This window comes from Mustela putorius, unplaced genomic scaffold (assembly GCF_011764305.1).
Source record: "Mustela putorius furo isolate JIRA1106 unplaced genomic scaffold, ASM1176430v1.1 tig00003834_pilon_pilon_pilon, whole genome shotgun sequence".
Lineage (NCBI taxonomy): Eukaryota > Metazoa > Chordata > Mammalia > Carnivora > Mustelidae > Mustela > Mustela putorius.
This window is the reverse complement of record NW_025421987.1, coordinates 112,717,045-112,730,448: the sequence shown is the minus strand read 5'-3', so window position 1 is coordinate 112,730,448 and position 13,404 is coordinate 112,717,045. Positions and strand designations below refer to the sequence as shown.

The 13,404-nt window shown below is 36.6% G+C and overlaps 1 protein-coding gene across 6 annotated transcripts in view; it reads left to right on the top strand.

The window, feature by feature from the left end:
- Nucleotides 1-13,404, top strand: part of TBC1D5 (TBC1 domain family member 5) — a 554,967-nt gene that overhangs the window by 401,675 nt on the left and 139,888 nt on the right. For all 6 annotated transcript variants that reach the window (XM_004773530.3, XM_004773529.3, XM_004773531.3 and 3 more), the window contains one exon: nt 8,507-8,649. In XM_004773530.3, coding sequence (XP_004773587.1) covers nt 8,507-8,649 — 143 coding nt within the window. The remainder of the gene's footprint in view (nt 1-8,506; nt 8,650-13,404) is intronic.

Sequence of the window (13,404 nt, the reverse complement as noted above, 5' to 3'; positions counted from 1 at the left end):
AAAAAAGAAATCACAGTGGCCTGCGGTTTCCCAATCTTTGGGAGGTCTGCCTCTCTCCCACGTCCATGTCTGTTCTTTTTATTGGATAATGTTTTTATAGTGTTTGTGGTTTTTTTTAAAATAAAAGTTTAGAAGTAATAGAAATGGAATATGAAGAGGTGTTTGGCTCCGTGTGCTTTCTGTCTCAGCCAATAGATGTTTAGTGGTCGCTGGTCCAATGACTAGACATGTTGAGTAAGCTGATTTGAAGACCCACACCCAGGACTGAGCTGTGGAGATATGGAGAGAAATCAGAATTACCAGAATGTGATTCTCTTATTTTGGCCCCTAGATCAGAAGCATCAGCAACTCCAGGAACTAATTCAAAAATGCAAATTATCAGGCCCCACCTGAATCTCAAAATGAGAATCCCAAAACTTTCTATATGGGTTTTATCAATGGTGTTTTAATAAGCCCTCCAGGCTAGTCTAATAAATATTAAAGTTTGAGACCACAACTCTAATTAGAAGAGTCATTCAATCATTTAAGCCTTTTCTTCTCCTGGAGTAACAATTTCTATGAATACATGGTAGATTTTAGGAGCCCTGAGAGTTGGCATCTTAAAATGGACAGGAAACAGGAATCTGTTATCTAGGCCAGTGTTTCTCAAACTTTAATAGACACACGCATCCCCTGGAGGTCTTATTACTATGAAGATTCTCATTTCAGGAATATTGTATTAGGGGCCTAGGAGTCTGCACTTCTAACAAGGTCCCAGGAGATGATGATGGTCTCAAGATCATGCTTTAAGTCGCATGGTTTTAGTAGAAACAGGATCTAGCCGAGGAGCATCGGAGGCATGAGCAAGCAGGTTGCCAGTGCTCAGGAAATGTAGGGAGAGGCCTTAATCAATTCTGACATAGGTGTGATCACTTACGACTTAATGTGGGTGTCCAGGGGTTCTCTACAGAGATGAGAAACTTTAGGGAAACATCTGCTTAGCAACTAGGAAACCTGTGAGAGATCAAGGATGTAGGGTGAAGATTAAGAAGACCCCTCATTAAGAAGAGCTGACAGGGGAGAAGGACTCATATTAATTTAATAAACATTTGTTAATCCCTGACTTTATGTCTAATACCAAGTAACCTCAAGGAATTTGTGATCTGCTACAGAAGGGAGAATAACCAATCCAGACTACCAGTAACTAACCCTTCAGCAGGAATTTGCTTATCAGTGCCTGCATCTCTAGAAAGTGCAATTAGGATGGGGAGAGACTGGTAGATAATGGAACCTCCAAACAGCAGCCCTAAGTACCTGTCCTAGCCTCTGAGCAGTCAGGTGGGGTCAGGGTAATGACTTAAGGGATCGGGATTGGGAAGAAAGAAGGAAGATAGAGTAAGTAAAATGAGTCCCCCAGACTGTTTACAGCTATAGGTAAGTGATGAGGTGAAAAGGAAACCAGTACCACTGCTGCCTTTTAGGAACTGGTTCACTCTGACTTTCTTGATGATGTATTTCAGCTTACAGATTCGTGGTCTTCCCTCAATCCAGAATCACATACTTTTCAGCTTGATGTTATGCTTCATGTCACTTCTTCCAACAATGTGTATAAATGCTTTAGAAGCTTTATGCAGAGGAATTTGAAAAGTGTTACTCAGAGAGGTTAAGATCCCATTGGTATTTGAAATGGTCTATGACAATTTGAAAAAAAAATAAGTCACACAAGTTTTTGTTTTTTAATGAGTTTCAGATTAGGGAGGATAAGAGCAATTATTTTTAGCAATTCTCTGTATGCTCTTTTAGAAGACTGATTTGATCATAATTCCCTTTCCAAACGTAAAATGACAGAACAAAGCCTATTTACGGACTTTCTAGAAGTAAAAATTATCTGTAGTATGAATAAAGAGTGGTGTTCACGGAGCCTAAAATTAAATTTCCCAACATAACCACCAACTGTCCATTAATTCTTCATGGTGTTGTTTATAGGCAGTAGTGGCTTCCACATAATTTTCTCAAGGAAATGTCCAGTAGCAACTGAATACTAGTGGAGCCCAGGCAAGTGATAGGATAGAAAAATCTGCTCTTAGCTACTTTTACTCCCATAGTCCTTTCAAGGCAGGACTCATATTCTAACTGCATACTGGTTGGACTCTCAAAGAGAGCACATCCTATTCATACAACGAAATCTGTATTGAAGGAATACCATATTTTATAGGGTTATTTGAATTTGCCGGTAAGTCACACATTATGAAATTCTTAGCCCTTGAAATACCATACTTGTAAACTAAATAGCAGGTATACATTTAAAAGAGGGGTGTTTGAGTGTGTGTGTGTGTATTTGTGTGTGTGTGAGTGACAGAGAGAGAGAAAATATTTAAAGATTATACGGCTTCTGAACATATGATGGTCATCTTCTATCCTCAGTATTCTCATGAGAAAAATGCACAAGCTCTGTTTTCTATTCAGACTATTTTTGCAAAGGGTATATTACAGTTGTTCTGACAAAACAGCTTCAAACATTTGCCAAAGAGAATAAATTACAGTAGGAATGGGTGGTAATTATTAGGAACTTATTTTTGGAATAAGAAACCTTCCTTAATAAAGGGCTATGTACTGCCCTCTGAAAGGAATAGAGAATTTTCCCCAAAGTCAAAAACATATTTTTAACAGTTGGTGTACATATCCTGTGGGGGTTAAATTAAGTTTAACATGTGTTCCCAGAAAGCTAAATTCAAGCTGGGTTCAGCCCATGGATTACAAGGTGCACATAGAAATCAAATTTGAGTTCTGTAAAGATAATAACTAATTCAGAGTTTCAGTTCCTTCTACTTTTGAAGCAGAGTTTAATGGGCTTGAAGTATTCAAATCTTTCTGTAACCCATGCAGATCCCAAACATTTTTTAAGAGTACTGAATTGAAATAGTATTAGATACAGAAAAAAATTCGTGAATAGGCTAAGCACCTTCCAATAATATATTCTGCAGCACTGTTAAGAATGTGAAATTGGAAAAAATGCTTTATTTTGGCTTCCATCTTTTGTAGCTCTATTCTGCAAAAAAGAAAGAATTAAAGATGAGAATGCCTTGTGACCCTAATTATAAGAACTGCAATATTTGGTTTTAATTTTAAGACTATTTTCACAGAGTTGATATAAAGGAAAACTCAGGGTAAATTAATTTAAAAAGAAGTGGGTGTAAAGGACCACAATATAAGACGAGCCTCAACTTCATCAAAGAGCTACCAACCACAGAGATGAACGCTTTGGTTTGCTATTGTTTTCCTCTGATACTAATACAGAATTTGGATTCTGTGTTTATTCTCTACCCTGCTTGGGTTATTTAAAAATTAATTGTTAGCTTTGAAAAGTACAAGTGAACAGAAGGCAAAAAAGCAAAATTAATATCATTAAACAAAAATCTAACATTGCTCTATTGTGTTCTAGTATGCTTGTCCAGTGCTATCATTTTGTGATCACAAGTTGCTTAAGATACCCTTATAATGTTTGTTAAATTAAATTGAATATACCTTTTTTATTTTACTTGTTCTTTTAAGCTGGCTATGCCTATATCTTACTAAAAGAGTTGTTAAAGGAAAAGGAAATTAAGATATAGTATAGACGTTTCTTTCTGCATGTATAACCTACTACAGCCATGTTGGATGAAGTATGAACCTCAAATTGGTCATTGTCATAAACTACTAAAAAAAAAATGGATTTCTCTTGGTGTTTCCATGGGTCATTCACCAAGCAATAATACCATCAGGAGTTACTGATCCCCTGGGGATAGCAGCTTAATTACACAGAAATTTTAAATTGAGAATAGTGGTATAATTGTAGACATAGAAACAGTCCTGTCTTTGGGTGGTTTATTATTAAATTTAATACCTCAGATGGTCTTTTTTGTTTGTGTAGATTTTAATTACTAAGTAGCTCTGGTAAAATATGAATTATTGTATTATCACAAGTGATAAAATGTGTACGGTTATGAGCATTGCAATCTGCAGGTGTAACAGACATAAAGCAAGATTAATAGTATGAAGCAATTAAACTGAAGCTATCTTGAAGGGGAAAAGAAAACCTTAATGCTGCCCTTAAGTGTAAGTTAAACTTGTGCTAAATATTTTTAACTGCAATAAAAGCATGTTAATTTTAGGAGTGACTTCTTTCTAAGACCTCATTTCTTCGAGTAAGTTTTCCTTTCTAAGAATACAAAAGCTTACTGAAATAATTTCTGCTGGTAACTCATTCCATAAAGAACGGAATTTTTCCTTGGCTTTTAAGCTCAATGAAGAAAGCCCAAAATAGCACAGGAAATTTTGTGTGTGGTGAATATATGTATGAACTAAATCCAGTAGGGATTAAAATGATTAAATTATTGATAAGGTCATTGTTGGTCCCAAAGCTTTCCATTAGTCATACAGTACTACTTAAATATTTTGAGAATTTGGCTTTAATTTTCCTATAATCGCATATAAGATACAGGAAACTGTGTTTTGCTTTAATTTTATACCCTTGCATGTATAACAGTCTTATATAAAAGGAACATGCCAAGCATCTAATAATAAATTTTTTTCCTTATGTGTTTCTGGGTTTTTTTTTTTTCCACTTCCTGAATTATTTTTATGTTGCCTCTAACAAGATCACTGCCTGTATTTTCAATTTAGCTACACCTTTGCCTCTCGGTAACATGACAGGTGGCTTCACAGTGAGTTTATGAAGACCTTGGTAAACACATAGAGCACTCAGCAAAGTGTACAGAGCTCTTTACAAAGAACTTTCTGGATAGTTCTCTTTTTCTGTCTCCTGTCTCTCTTCATCTGTCTCTCTGTGTCTCTGTCTCTCTGTCTCTCTCTCTCTCTCACACACACACAAACACACACACACACACAGAATTTGGTTTTTGCCCTGGAATTATTTAGCAGTGTACTTGACAAGGTGAAACTTCAAAAATAAAGCAATGTGAAACATTTATAAAGCAGCACATCATAGATTACATATTAAATATAAAAGTACTGAGGACTTACGTCGTGTGTAGTTTTGATGATATGTTTTATTCAATGTAAATGACAATATATTTGCAGTTCTCCCTCTTGACAGTGCTGCAGTGGAGATTGCTGCACGTAGGTATCTATGGGGTCATTTTTGAAGCTAAGCTAACAAAACCCCAAGCAGCAGGAAAGTTGCATGACTTTGAGCAGTAACGGGGCGTTTTGTTACAGAAATAACAGGAAACAAATAATTTCTTTAAAAGGAGAGGGGTATTTTCTTCTTTCCTTCTTCCCCCTCCCTTCCTTTCTCTCTCTCTCTCTTTTTTTCTCTCTCTCTCCCTTCTTTCCCCCTCTCTCCCTCCATCTCTCTCTCTCCTTTCCTTCCTTCTTTCCTTCCCTCCCTCCTTCTCTCTCCTTTTTCCCCCTCTCTCGCCCTTTCTTTCCTCTCTCTTTCCCTCTTTCTTTCTTCCTCTTTCCATTCTTTCCTTCCTTCCTCTCCTCTCTCTTTCTCTCTCTCTTCCTTCCTTTCCCTCCCTCCCTCCCTCTTTCTTTGTTTTTCTTTCGTTCTTTCTTTCTGTCTTTCTTTCTAGCACTGATGAAACCAAAGCTGTGATTTTCCATAAGAAAACGACAGGACTTTGAGCTTTAAGCAAGGGGCAAAGAGATGGTATTGTATTCTCTGTGGAGAATATCAGACCATCAGGGGTTTTTAGTTCTTTGTTTGTTTGTTTGTTTGTTTGTTTTTGCTAAATGATATCTATTTTAGCATGAGAGACGTCAACTTTTTTCAAAAGTCATTTTCCTTTTAATGAGAGATAGCAGGAAAAACAAAATTTTCCTCCCACACATAAGAAAGATAAGCAAAAATAATGTCCTTCAGGAAACACCAGCCTTAGTTACGTAAGTGGGCTTATTCAAATAAGGAAAGTATTAAAATAACCTCCAAGAATGAAAGGAGTGAGTTCAAGGCACAGTACAATTTATAAGTATGATTCTTTTTTTTTTTTTTTTTGGTTGTTGTAATTCTTTGAGTTTAGTTGACACAATGCTACATTAGTTTCAGATGGACAACATAGTGATTCAACAAGTTTACACATTATGCTATGCTCACGTCAAGTGTGTAGCTACCATTATATAGGTGTAATTCTTCAATTTTGTACTGACATCCAAATTTGAACCAGAAGGATCAGTTAAATGTCAGAATTTTCTATTTTGAAACTGCCAAAATTTGCCTGTCCACTAAACCAAGATAATTCTTTTTTTAAAAGATTTTATTTATTTATTTGGGGGATGGGGAGAGAGAGAGAACAAGCTGGAGGGAGGAGCAGAGGGAGAGGGAGAAGCAGACTCCCCACTAAGCAGGGAGCTGGACATGGCACTCGAACCCAGGACCCTGGAATTGTGACCTGAGCCAAAGAACAGACATTTAACCCACTAAGCCACCCAGGCGCCCCAGCCAAGATAATTCTTAATTATATTACTTTTCAGCTTATTGAAATATAATTGACATAAAATTGTAAGCTATTTAAAAGTGTACATTGTAATGATTTGCTGTATGTATCCGTTGTGAAAGGATTCCTCCCATCTTAATTAGCATATAATATACATCACCTCACACATTTTCTTTATTCATTCTTTCATTCATTCATTCATTTATGGTGGGAATATTTTAGTTCTCTTGGCAAATTTCAATTATCAATAATACAGTGTTACCAACCACAGTCAGCATGTTATATTTTAAATGTAATTTTTTTGATGAATTTTTCTTCCAGTTGAATCAGTTGAATAACTGTAAATGACCACATCTGTTCTAGTCATTTAAAAATGCAGATACAATTATAAGTTTAAAGTTTCTTTAAACAGATGCCTAAAATGGTTTAATCCAGCTACTTTTGGATTTGCCCGTTCTGTGCTTCCCCTGATACTCCTTGCAAGACCAGTTAATTCTGTCATTAAGAAGAACATCCTATGTAATTTAGAGATATTTTGGTGCTTAGAATAGTAAATATTGGCATTTGTAATTTGAAAGAATTAAAAATGTGTGGAGAAAGAATGTTTTTCCCTGAATTACCTAACTGCAGGCAATATTAGACCAAAAAAATAATTTATTTTAGTCACCTCTCATAGTGGAAGTAGAATAAGAATTAAAAGATAAATAAAAATTGTAAATGATACTGTAACATTTTTAAAAAGATAAATGTTACTTAGGCATTCAATCTTTTTCCTGAAAAATTGAGTTTCATAATTTAAGATGTAATTGAAAATAGAGTTTAATTATTCTATTGATTAATTTGATAATGTGAATGAAAGAATTTTAGTATTCAATTGTATGGTATGTGGTTCCTAATAACTGTGATACATTTGTGTAATTCTACACTATATTATCACAGCTTTGATTTCTCCTTAAATATGATACTCCCTGAAGAAAGTATTTTAATTCAGGGCGGGGGTGGGGGGGGGGGTGGTTGGTGCTCACTTTAACCCCACAGATGGTTATATTTGGTTTCTAATTTTGTGAAGAGGTAATCTGTTTTAACTAATTTTTTTCAAGAATTCCCTCTCTTCTGTGCTACTTAGTATACTAGAAATTTAGAATTTTTTATTCTTTGTTATATGCCAGAACCACATAGAATTCTAGCTGAAATTCCTGTAGAAAGGTTTGTGTAAGGAAATTGTAGCCATGTTATATACAATTAGATGTAAGTGGATAAAAAATGGATATCAAAGTGAATTATTTTTATTTTCTTCCAAGAATTATTTATGAGTAGCTTAGGGTTTGTTGAAAGTTTGAAGTATAGCTGTTTATGATGTATAATTATATGCAGATCTTGTTCAGTATTCTTATAAGCTACCCAGATGTGCTTACAGCACAGATACTCATTTTCCTGGCCATAGAAGTGACTCTTCTATAAACAGCCCTAAAAAGATAACCTCACTAATAAGGTGTATCTATTCTAAAGTTAAAGTATTGCTATTTGTTTCATTTGAAATAGCTGTCTGTGCCTGACAATGTATATATTTTTGCTTTTTTAACCACATTTTAAAATATTTACCTTAAAATAAGAGTGAAATATGCGAATGCAGGTTTCTACTTGGTTATAGTTAATTGCTGTACAATTATTTGCAACACCACCCCCCAAATCAGTAGTGATCATAAAATTTTAGAAAATTCTATTTTTTAAAATTCCTAACCTTACCTATGAGGCAACTGTCAAACCACTCTGCATTCATTTTCCTCTTTGCCTTTTGAGATTTAGGATTTGTATTAAATATGAAAGATTTCTACCTTTTAAAATATCATGGTAGTGTTTTATATGTATAGAAATAAACTTCAACGATTGTGGCCCAGTTATAAAATTACAAAATTCATTTGAAAGCTTAAAACTTGGATTTTACTGTATTATATATTTGATATATAGTATTTGCCTTGTGTGATCAATTAAAAATTACCATTTTTTTCACAAGTATAGAAGAAAATGATTCCTCTTTATATTACTTCCAGAAGTACACATTTCTGAATTTTGGTGTTGTTTCTTTCCAGACGATGGGTCCGGCTACTGTTTGGACGAGAGTTCCCCCTGCAGGATCTTCTGGTGGTCTGGGATGCCTTGTTTGCAGATGGCCTCAGCCTGAGTTTAGTTGATTATATCTTCATAGCCATGTTACTCTACATCCGAGATGCTCGTAAGTGTTAATGACCTTACCTACATCCAAGTTGGTGGTCCTAATTTTTTTAATGTATTTTATCTTTTAAATATACTTGTTCTTTTATTCTGAATTACTGTACCTGCATTTTTATAGTAGGTAATATATTGAGCATATTAATATCTTTTTTGTTAGTTAACTATGTACCTATTGGGAGATGTGGGTGATTTTGTCCTGAGAGAATTAGACTATTCTTCAGAGCCATTTTTCTAAAGACTTTACTCCTGCTTTAATCTCCTCATTACACACATTTGTGAAATGCACAAATAAAAAGCCCGCATTTCAGATATGTTTAGAGCTCCACCTTCTGACAGGTAGGGAGTATTCAAAGATATTTATCAAGAGATTGGAGCTATTTTTATAGTATCAGCAACTTGCCAATAAAAAATAAATATTACATTTAAAGATATTTTAACTTCTTCTCAGTTATATTTTGGCCAAATGTATTTCTCAGTAGATTGCCAAATGGTAGACGTATTCCTATCTCCTGAGATCTACCTTAGGACGCTTGCCATAGCTGGGAAGCCGGTGCCTGTCTGGAGTACCCTGATAATCTTCAGCTCGAAGAAAATACCAGAGCATGTTTTAAAATTTCGAAATACCTCAAATTGTTTTCCTTCTCAAAAAAATAATCTGTCCACAAAACAAGATTTTTAAGCCAAAATATAGTTAGGAAGATTGCACAAAGTGATGATTAAATAGGGAATAAGAAAAAAAAACTCTTAGGAGTAGGACTTTGTCAGAACATAAACTGTTTGGAATCATTCATAATCTTGACTGTTTCACTGCTGTGTGGTTCTCTTTATTTGTTCACTGAATACCAGTGGCACCAGATGCTCTTGTTGTGCCTCTGGTGACGCTAATAATATTCTTTAAAATTTTAGATTATACTTTTTTAATGCCCTCAAAATTACTTGAATGAACAAGTGACAGGAGCACCACATTTTATCCAAAAATTGTGGTTTTTTTCTGTGCCTCGAAGGTCAAATAGTTTGGGTTTTGACAGACTAAGTGAAAACTTCCTTCTTTCTAAGTCAGAGCTAATCATATAAGAACATGGAAATCATAAGAACTAACATCTGGAAAGTAGAGAAAGATGTTTGGGTAGATTTGATGGATACTAGATTTTAGAATATTCGATACTAAGCTCTCATTTTAAAGTAGTAATGAATTTTTAATGTAAATAATAAAAAAAAAAAAACCCAAAAGGAATGAGTAGCCTCTTTTATTATAAAAGGGGTTTAAGATAATCTTTCCACAATATTTTCCAATTCAAACAACTGTTGAAATGTATTCTGATTTTCTTTAATCTTAAACAATGGAGTATTTGCTCTTTTCTTACCTTTGGTATATCACAACTAGATATCTTTTTAAAATTTAATCCTGTTTCCTATGCTAAGATTTCATTAATTTTGTAAAACAGGCAAATTTTTGGTAACTGAAGACCTTACACATTTTCAGTCCATCTATTGATGTTATAGAATCTATGGGCAGATGTGGACAAATGCAAGGATAATGAAGTTGTGTATTCATTTCAATATTTAGACTAGTTTATTTTAATTTGCCTGGTCGAATCCAGAACCATGGATGAGAGCTCCTAAAAATAGGATGATTATTAAATATTAAGGGCCATTGCCCCTCTGCTCAAGAAGTTTTTCAATAGTAGGAAAGAGTGACATAATCAATTGTAAACTAATATATCCAGTGCTGTGGTTGAGGTATGGATAGGTAATAGGAAAATTTAAAGGAGAGGCAGTGAGGGGCACCTGGGTGGCTCAGTTGGTTGAGCGTCTGCGTTCAGCTCAGGTCATGATCTCAGGGTCTTGAGATCGAGCCCCGCGTTGCCTGTATGTGTATATAGGCATTTGGTATTAGAGTGCAAAGGGAGACCAACAGGTTATGAGACCAAAGAAAGTGAACAGGGATAGGATCATTACAGATATCTTTATCCGATGAGTAATAGGAAGCTCTTGAAAGGTTCACAGCAAAAGTACAGTCAGTGTTAGATCACTCTGGTGGCCCTGTGGAAAACAGACTTAAGGGAGACAAGAGTAGAGTAAGGAAGTAAGATAAAAGGTAAGACAGAAGTCCAAGGGGAAAACTGTAGATTAGAGAAATCCTCAAAACCAAAGTCAGTACGTCTTGGTGCATAAATATGATGGGTGAGGGAGAACAGGAAGTCTAAAATGATATCCAGCTTAGAGAGTTGAGTGGCTAGGTAATATGCATAACTTGGATAGGAAATGAAAGGATTAGCAGGTTTTAGGAATGGAAATGATTATGTTTTGGCCCTACTGAACTTGAGATCTATGAGAAATCACAACCTGAAGATTTGGAAAATAAAGCTCAATGTCACAGTCAGGGCTACAGATTCAGTTTTGCAAATGGTTAATAGGTATGTGTTAGTTAAAACCATAATAGTAGATGTGACCCCTAAGAATAGGGTAACCATATATCCTGATTTGTTTGGGGCAGTCTTGATTTACACCTGCTAGTCAAGAGTGGTAATTACTAATCTTCCCTCCCTCCTTCACTCTCAAAAGCATCCTATTAGGATGATAAGAATTACACACTCAGCCTACCTAAGGCAGGTGCTTACAGAAAAAGAAGATGGGCAAAGATGGAACTCTGAAGTTGACCTCAGTGTTTAAGGCACCAGAGAAGGAAGGGCTTGTGTTGTAACCTCACAGGACTGTGTTATCTGAGCCAAGGGAAGTCATGTGGGTTGGGAATACTGAGGTATAAAAAGGTCAGGCAGGAAATGCCCATTCAGACTTGGCCCTCTGGAGGGACAGTCATCAAATACCTTTGCCAGAATGGTTTAGTGGAGTGGTAAAGCAGAGGCTGGATTATGATGGGTTGAGAAGTGACTGGACGGTTAAGTATAATAGCTTTTCCTACAGTTTTGTTGTCATTCCTCTTGTCTTCTGTATAAATTACAGTTTCAACTAAAAAGTCAATTAAATGAAAAGGAAAAAAATGTGGGGATAGCATGTGTAGAATAATCTTTAAAGAAAGCGGAGCAAAGGAGAAGAAAGATGTAACTAGGGATCAGTGCAGAGGCAAGGAAGGGTGGATGGGTGTCTTTAGGATGAGATCAGGGTACACTGGAGGTGGGGGAGAACCAACCAAGGGTTTACTTTTCAATCAGTCTTAAGTTCTATAAAGGATCAGTACTAGTTTTTCCCTGCCCCATTGATGAGATCTAAGAAAAGATAAATTATCCTGTTTACTTGTGGTTTTTTACTTGTTTATTGTTGTTCACACCCACTCCTCTATCCCACATCAAGAGACCAGATTTTGTCTGTCTTGGTTTCCTTGCTATATCCTGGCATCCAGAACAGGGCCCAGTACATAGCGATCTTAACAAATATTTTTTGAGTGAAATAATTGAAGAAATAAGGGCTTAGAGACAGTGGAATGAAGTCAGGAATCCTGTGGCAGACTGGCTGGGGAGCAGGAATAAAAACTGGTGCTGATCGAGGAAGAATGTAATAGGCAGGCTTCAGAAATACACTAGTTTACAGGTAGACAGGATGGGAAATGGAGGAATCCCATGTCTGATAAAGGAGGAAGCAAGGTTGTCCTTGCTTGTGAGGCATAGTAGGGTTTTAGGAGTTTTAGGGGAATTACCTGGGAAGTGTGGGAGAGATGGTTGACCATGGACTAGGACAGGGTGGTCTAACTGTTGAAGATCCTATTCTGCAGAGACAAACAGTGGGCAACAGCACCAGGACTTAACGTTATGATTTTCCAAGGCATGCTCAGCAGTCCAGGCAAGATACAAAGAAAGCAGCTCATGATCTAGGCTCCAAGCGATGCCCAGGTCCAAATGATTAGGTAGAACTGAAGGGAAACAGAAGGATGGAGGGTGTTGAGTGCATTTTATGAGGGTGGTTTGGGATGGGTGGGGGAGGAAGGCATGGCCAGGAAAAGACGATGGGGGAAATCAGAGTGTGAAGGGATTTGAAATAGGGTATGAGACTGAAAAGCACCAGAGGTGTGGTCAAACAAGAGGACATGGAGCAGTTCTGGGTATGGCCAGAACAGTCAAAGTTAGTTTAGGGGAAAGTAAGTCATTGAGGAGATCAAGATATCGTGAGGCAGCTTGGATTTTTGTTTGGTCCTCTGTGGACACTTGACCAAGAATCATGGTAGCAAGGTGGCATCCTCTGCCCCCCTGCTGGAGGTTGCCCAGGCAGTGGTAACTCCAGGAAGGCTGGGCCCAGAGGCACAGGCATTACTCCCCAGAGGAAAAGATGGAGAGGGGGAGGAGTAGCAGGAGGAGGACACTGAACAGGATTGGGTCAAATGCATGGGAGGATAGGACTAGTAAACGAGCTTACATTTTAGGCCATGGTCAAAGACAAGAAGAAGATGGACAGTTTTCCAGCCTCAGTGTTCCAGTTAGAACTTTAGTGTCAAGTTTTTCCTCCATCTCAGTGGATTCTGAATCATGGTGCCCTGCCTAGAGCATCCAGAGTGGTGATATTTATTACATGTAGTAGCTTCAAGCCCATTCATTCAAAAAAGTCTAACTGAACACCACTGTGTGAGGCTCTGGGCATTACATGTATTCTCTTCAAGCCGATATATTTATAGGTGATATATTTATAGCTCAGAGAGTGATATATGTATATATATATATATATATAGGTGATATATTTATAGCTCAAAGAATGACGTGCTTGGGGAAACTAAAAGAGCCTTCCTTCAGTGACCACATCCTCCTAG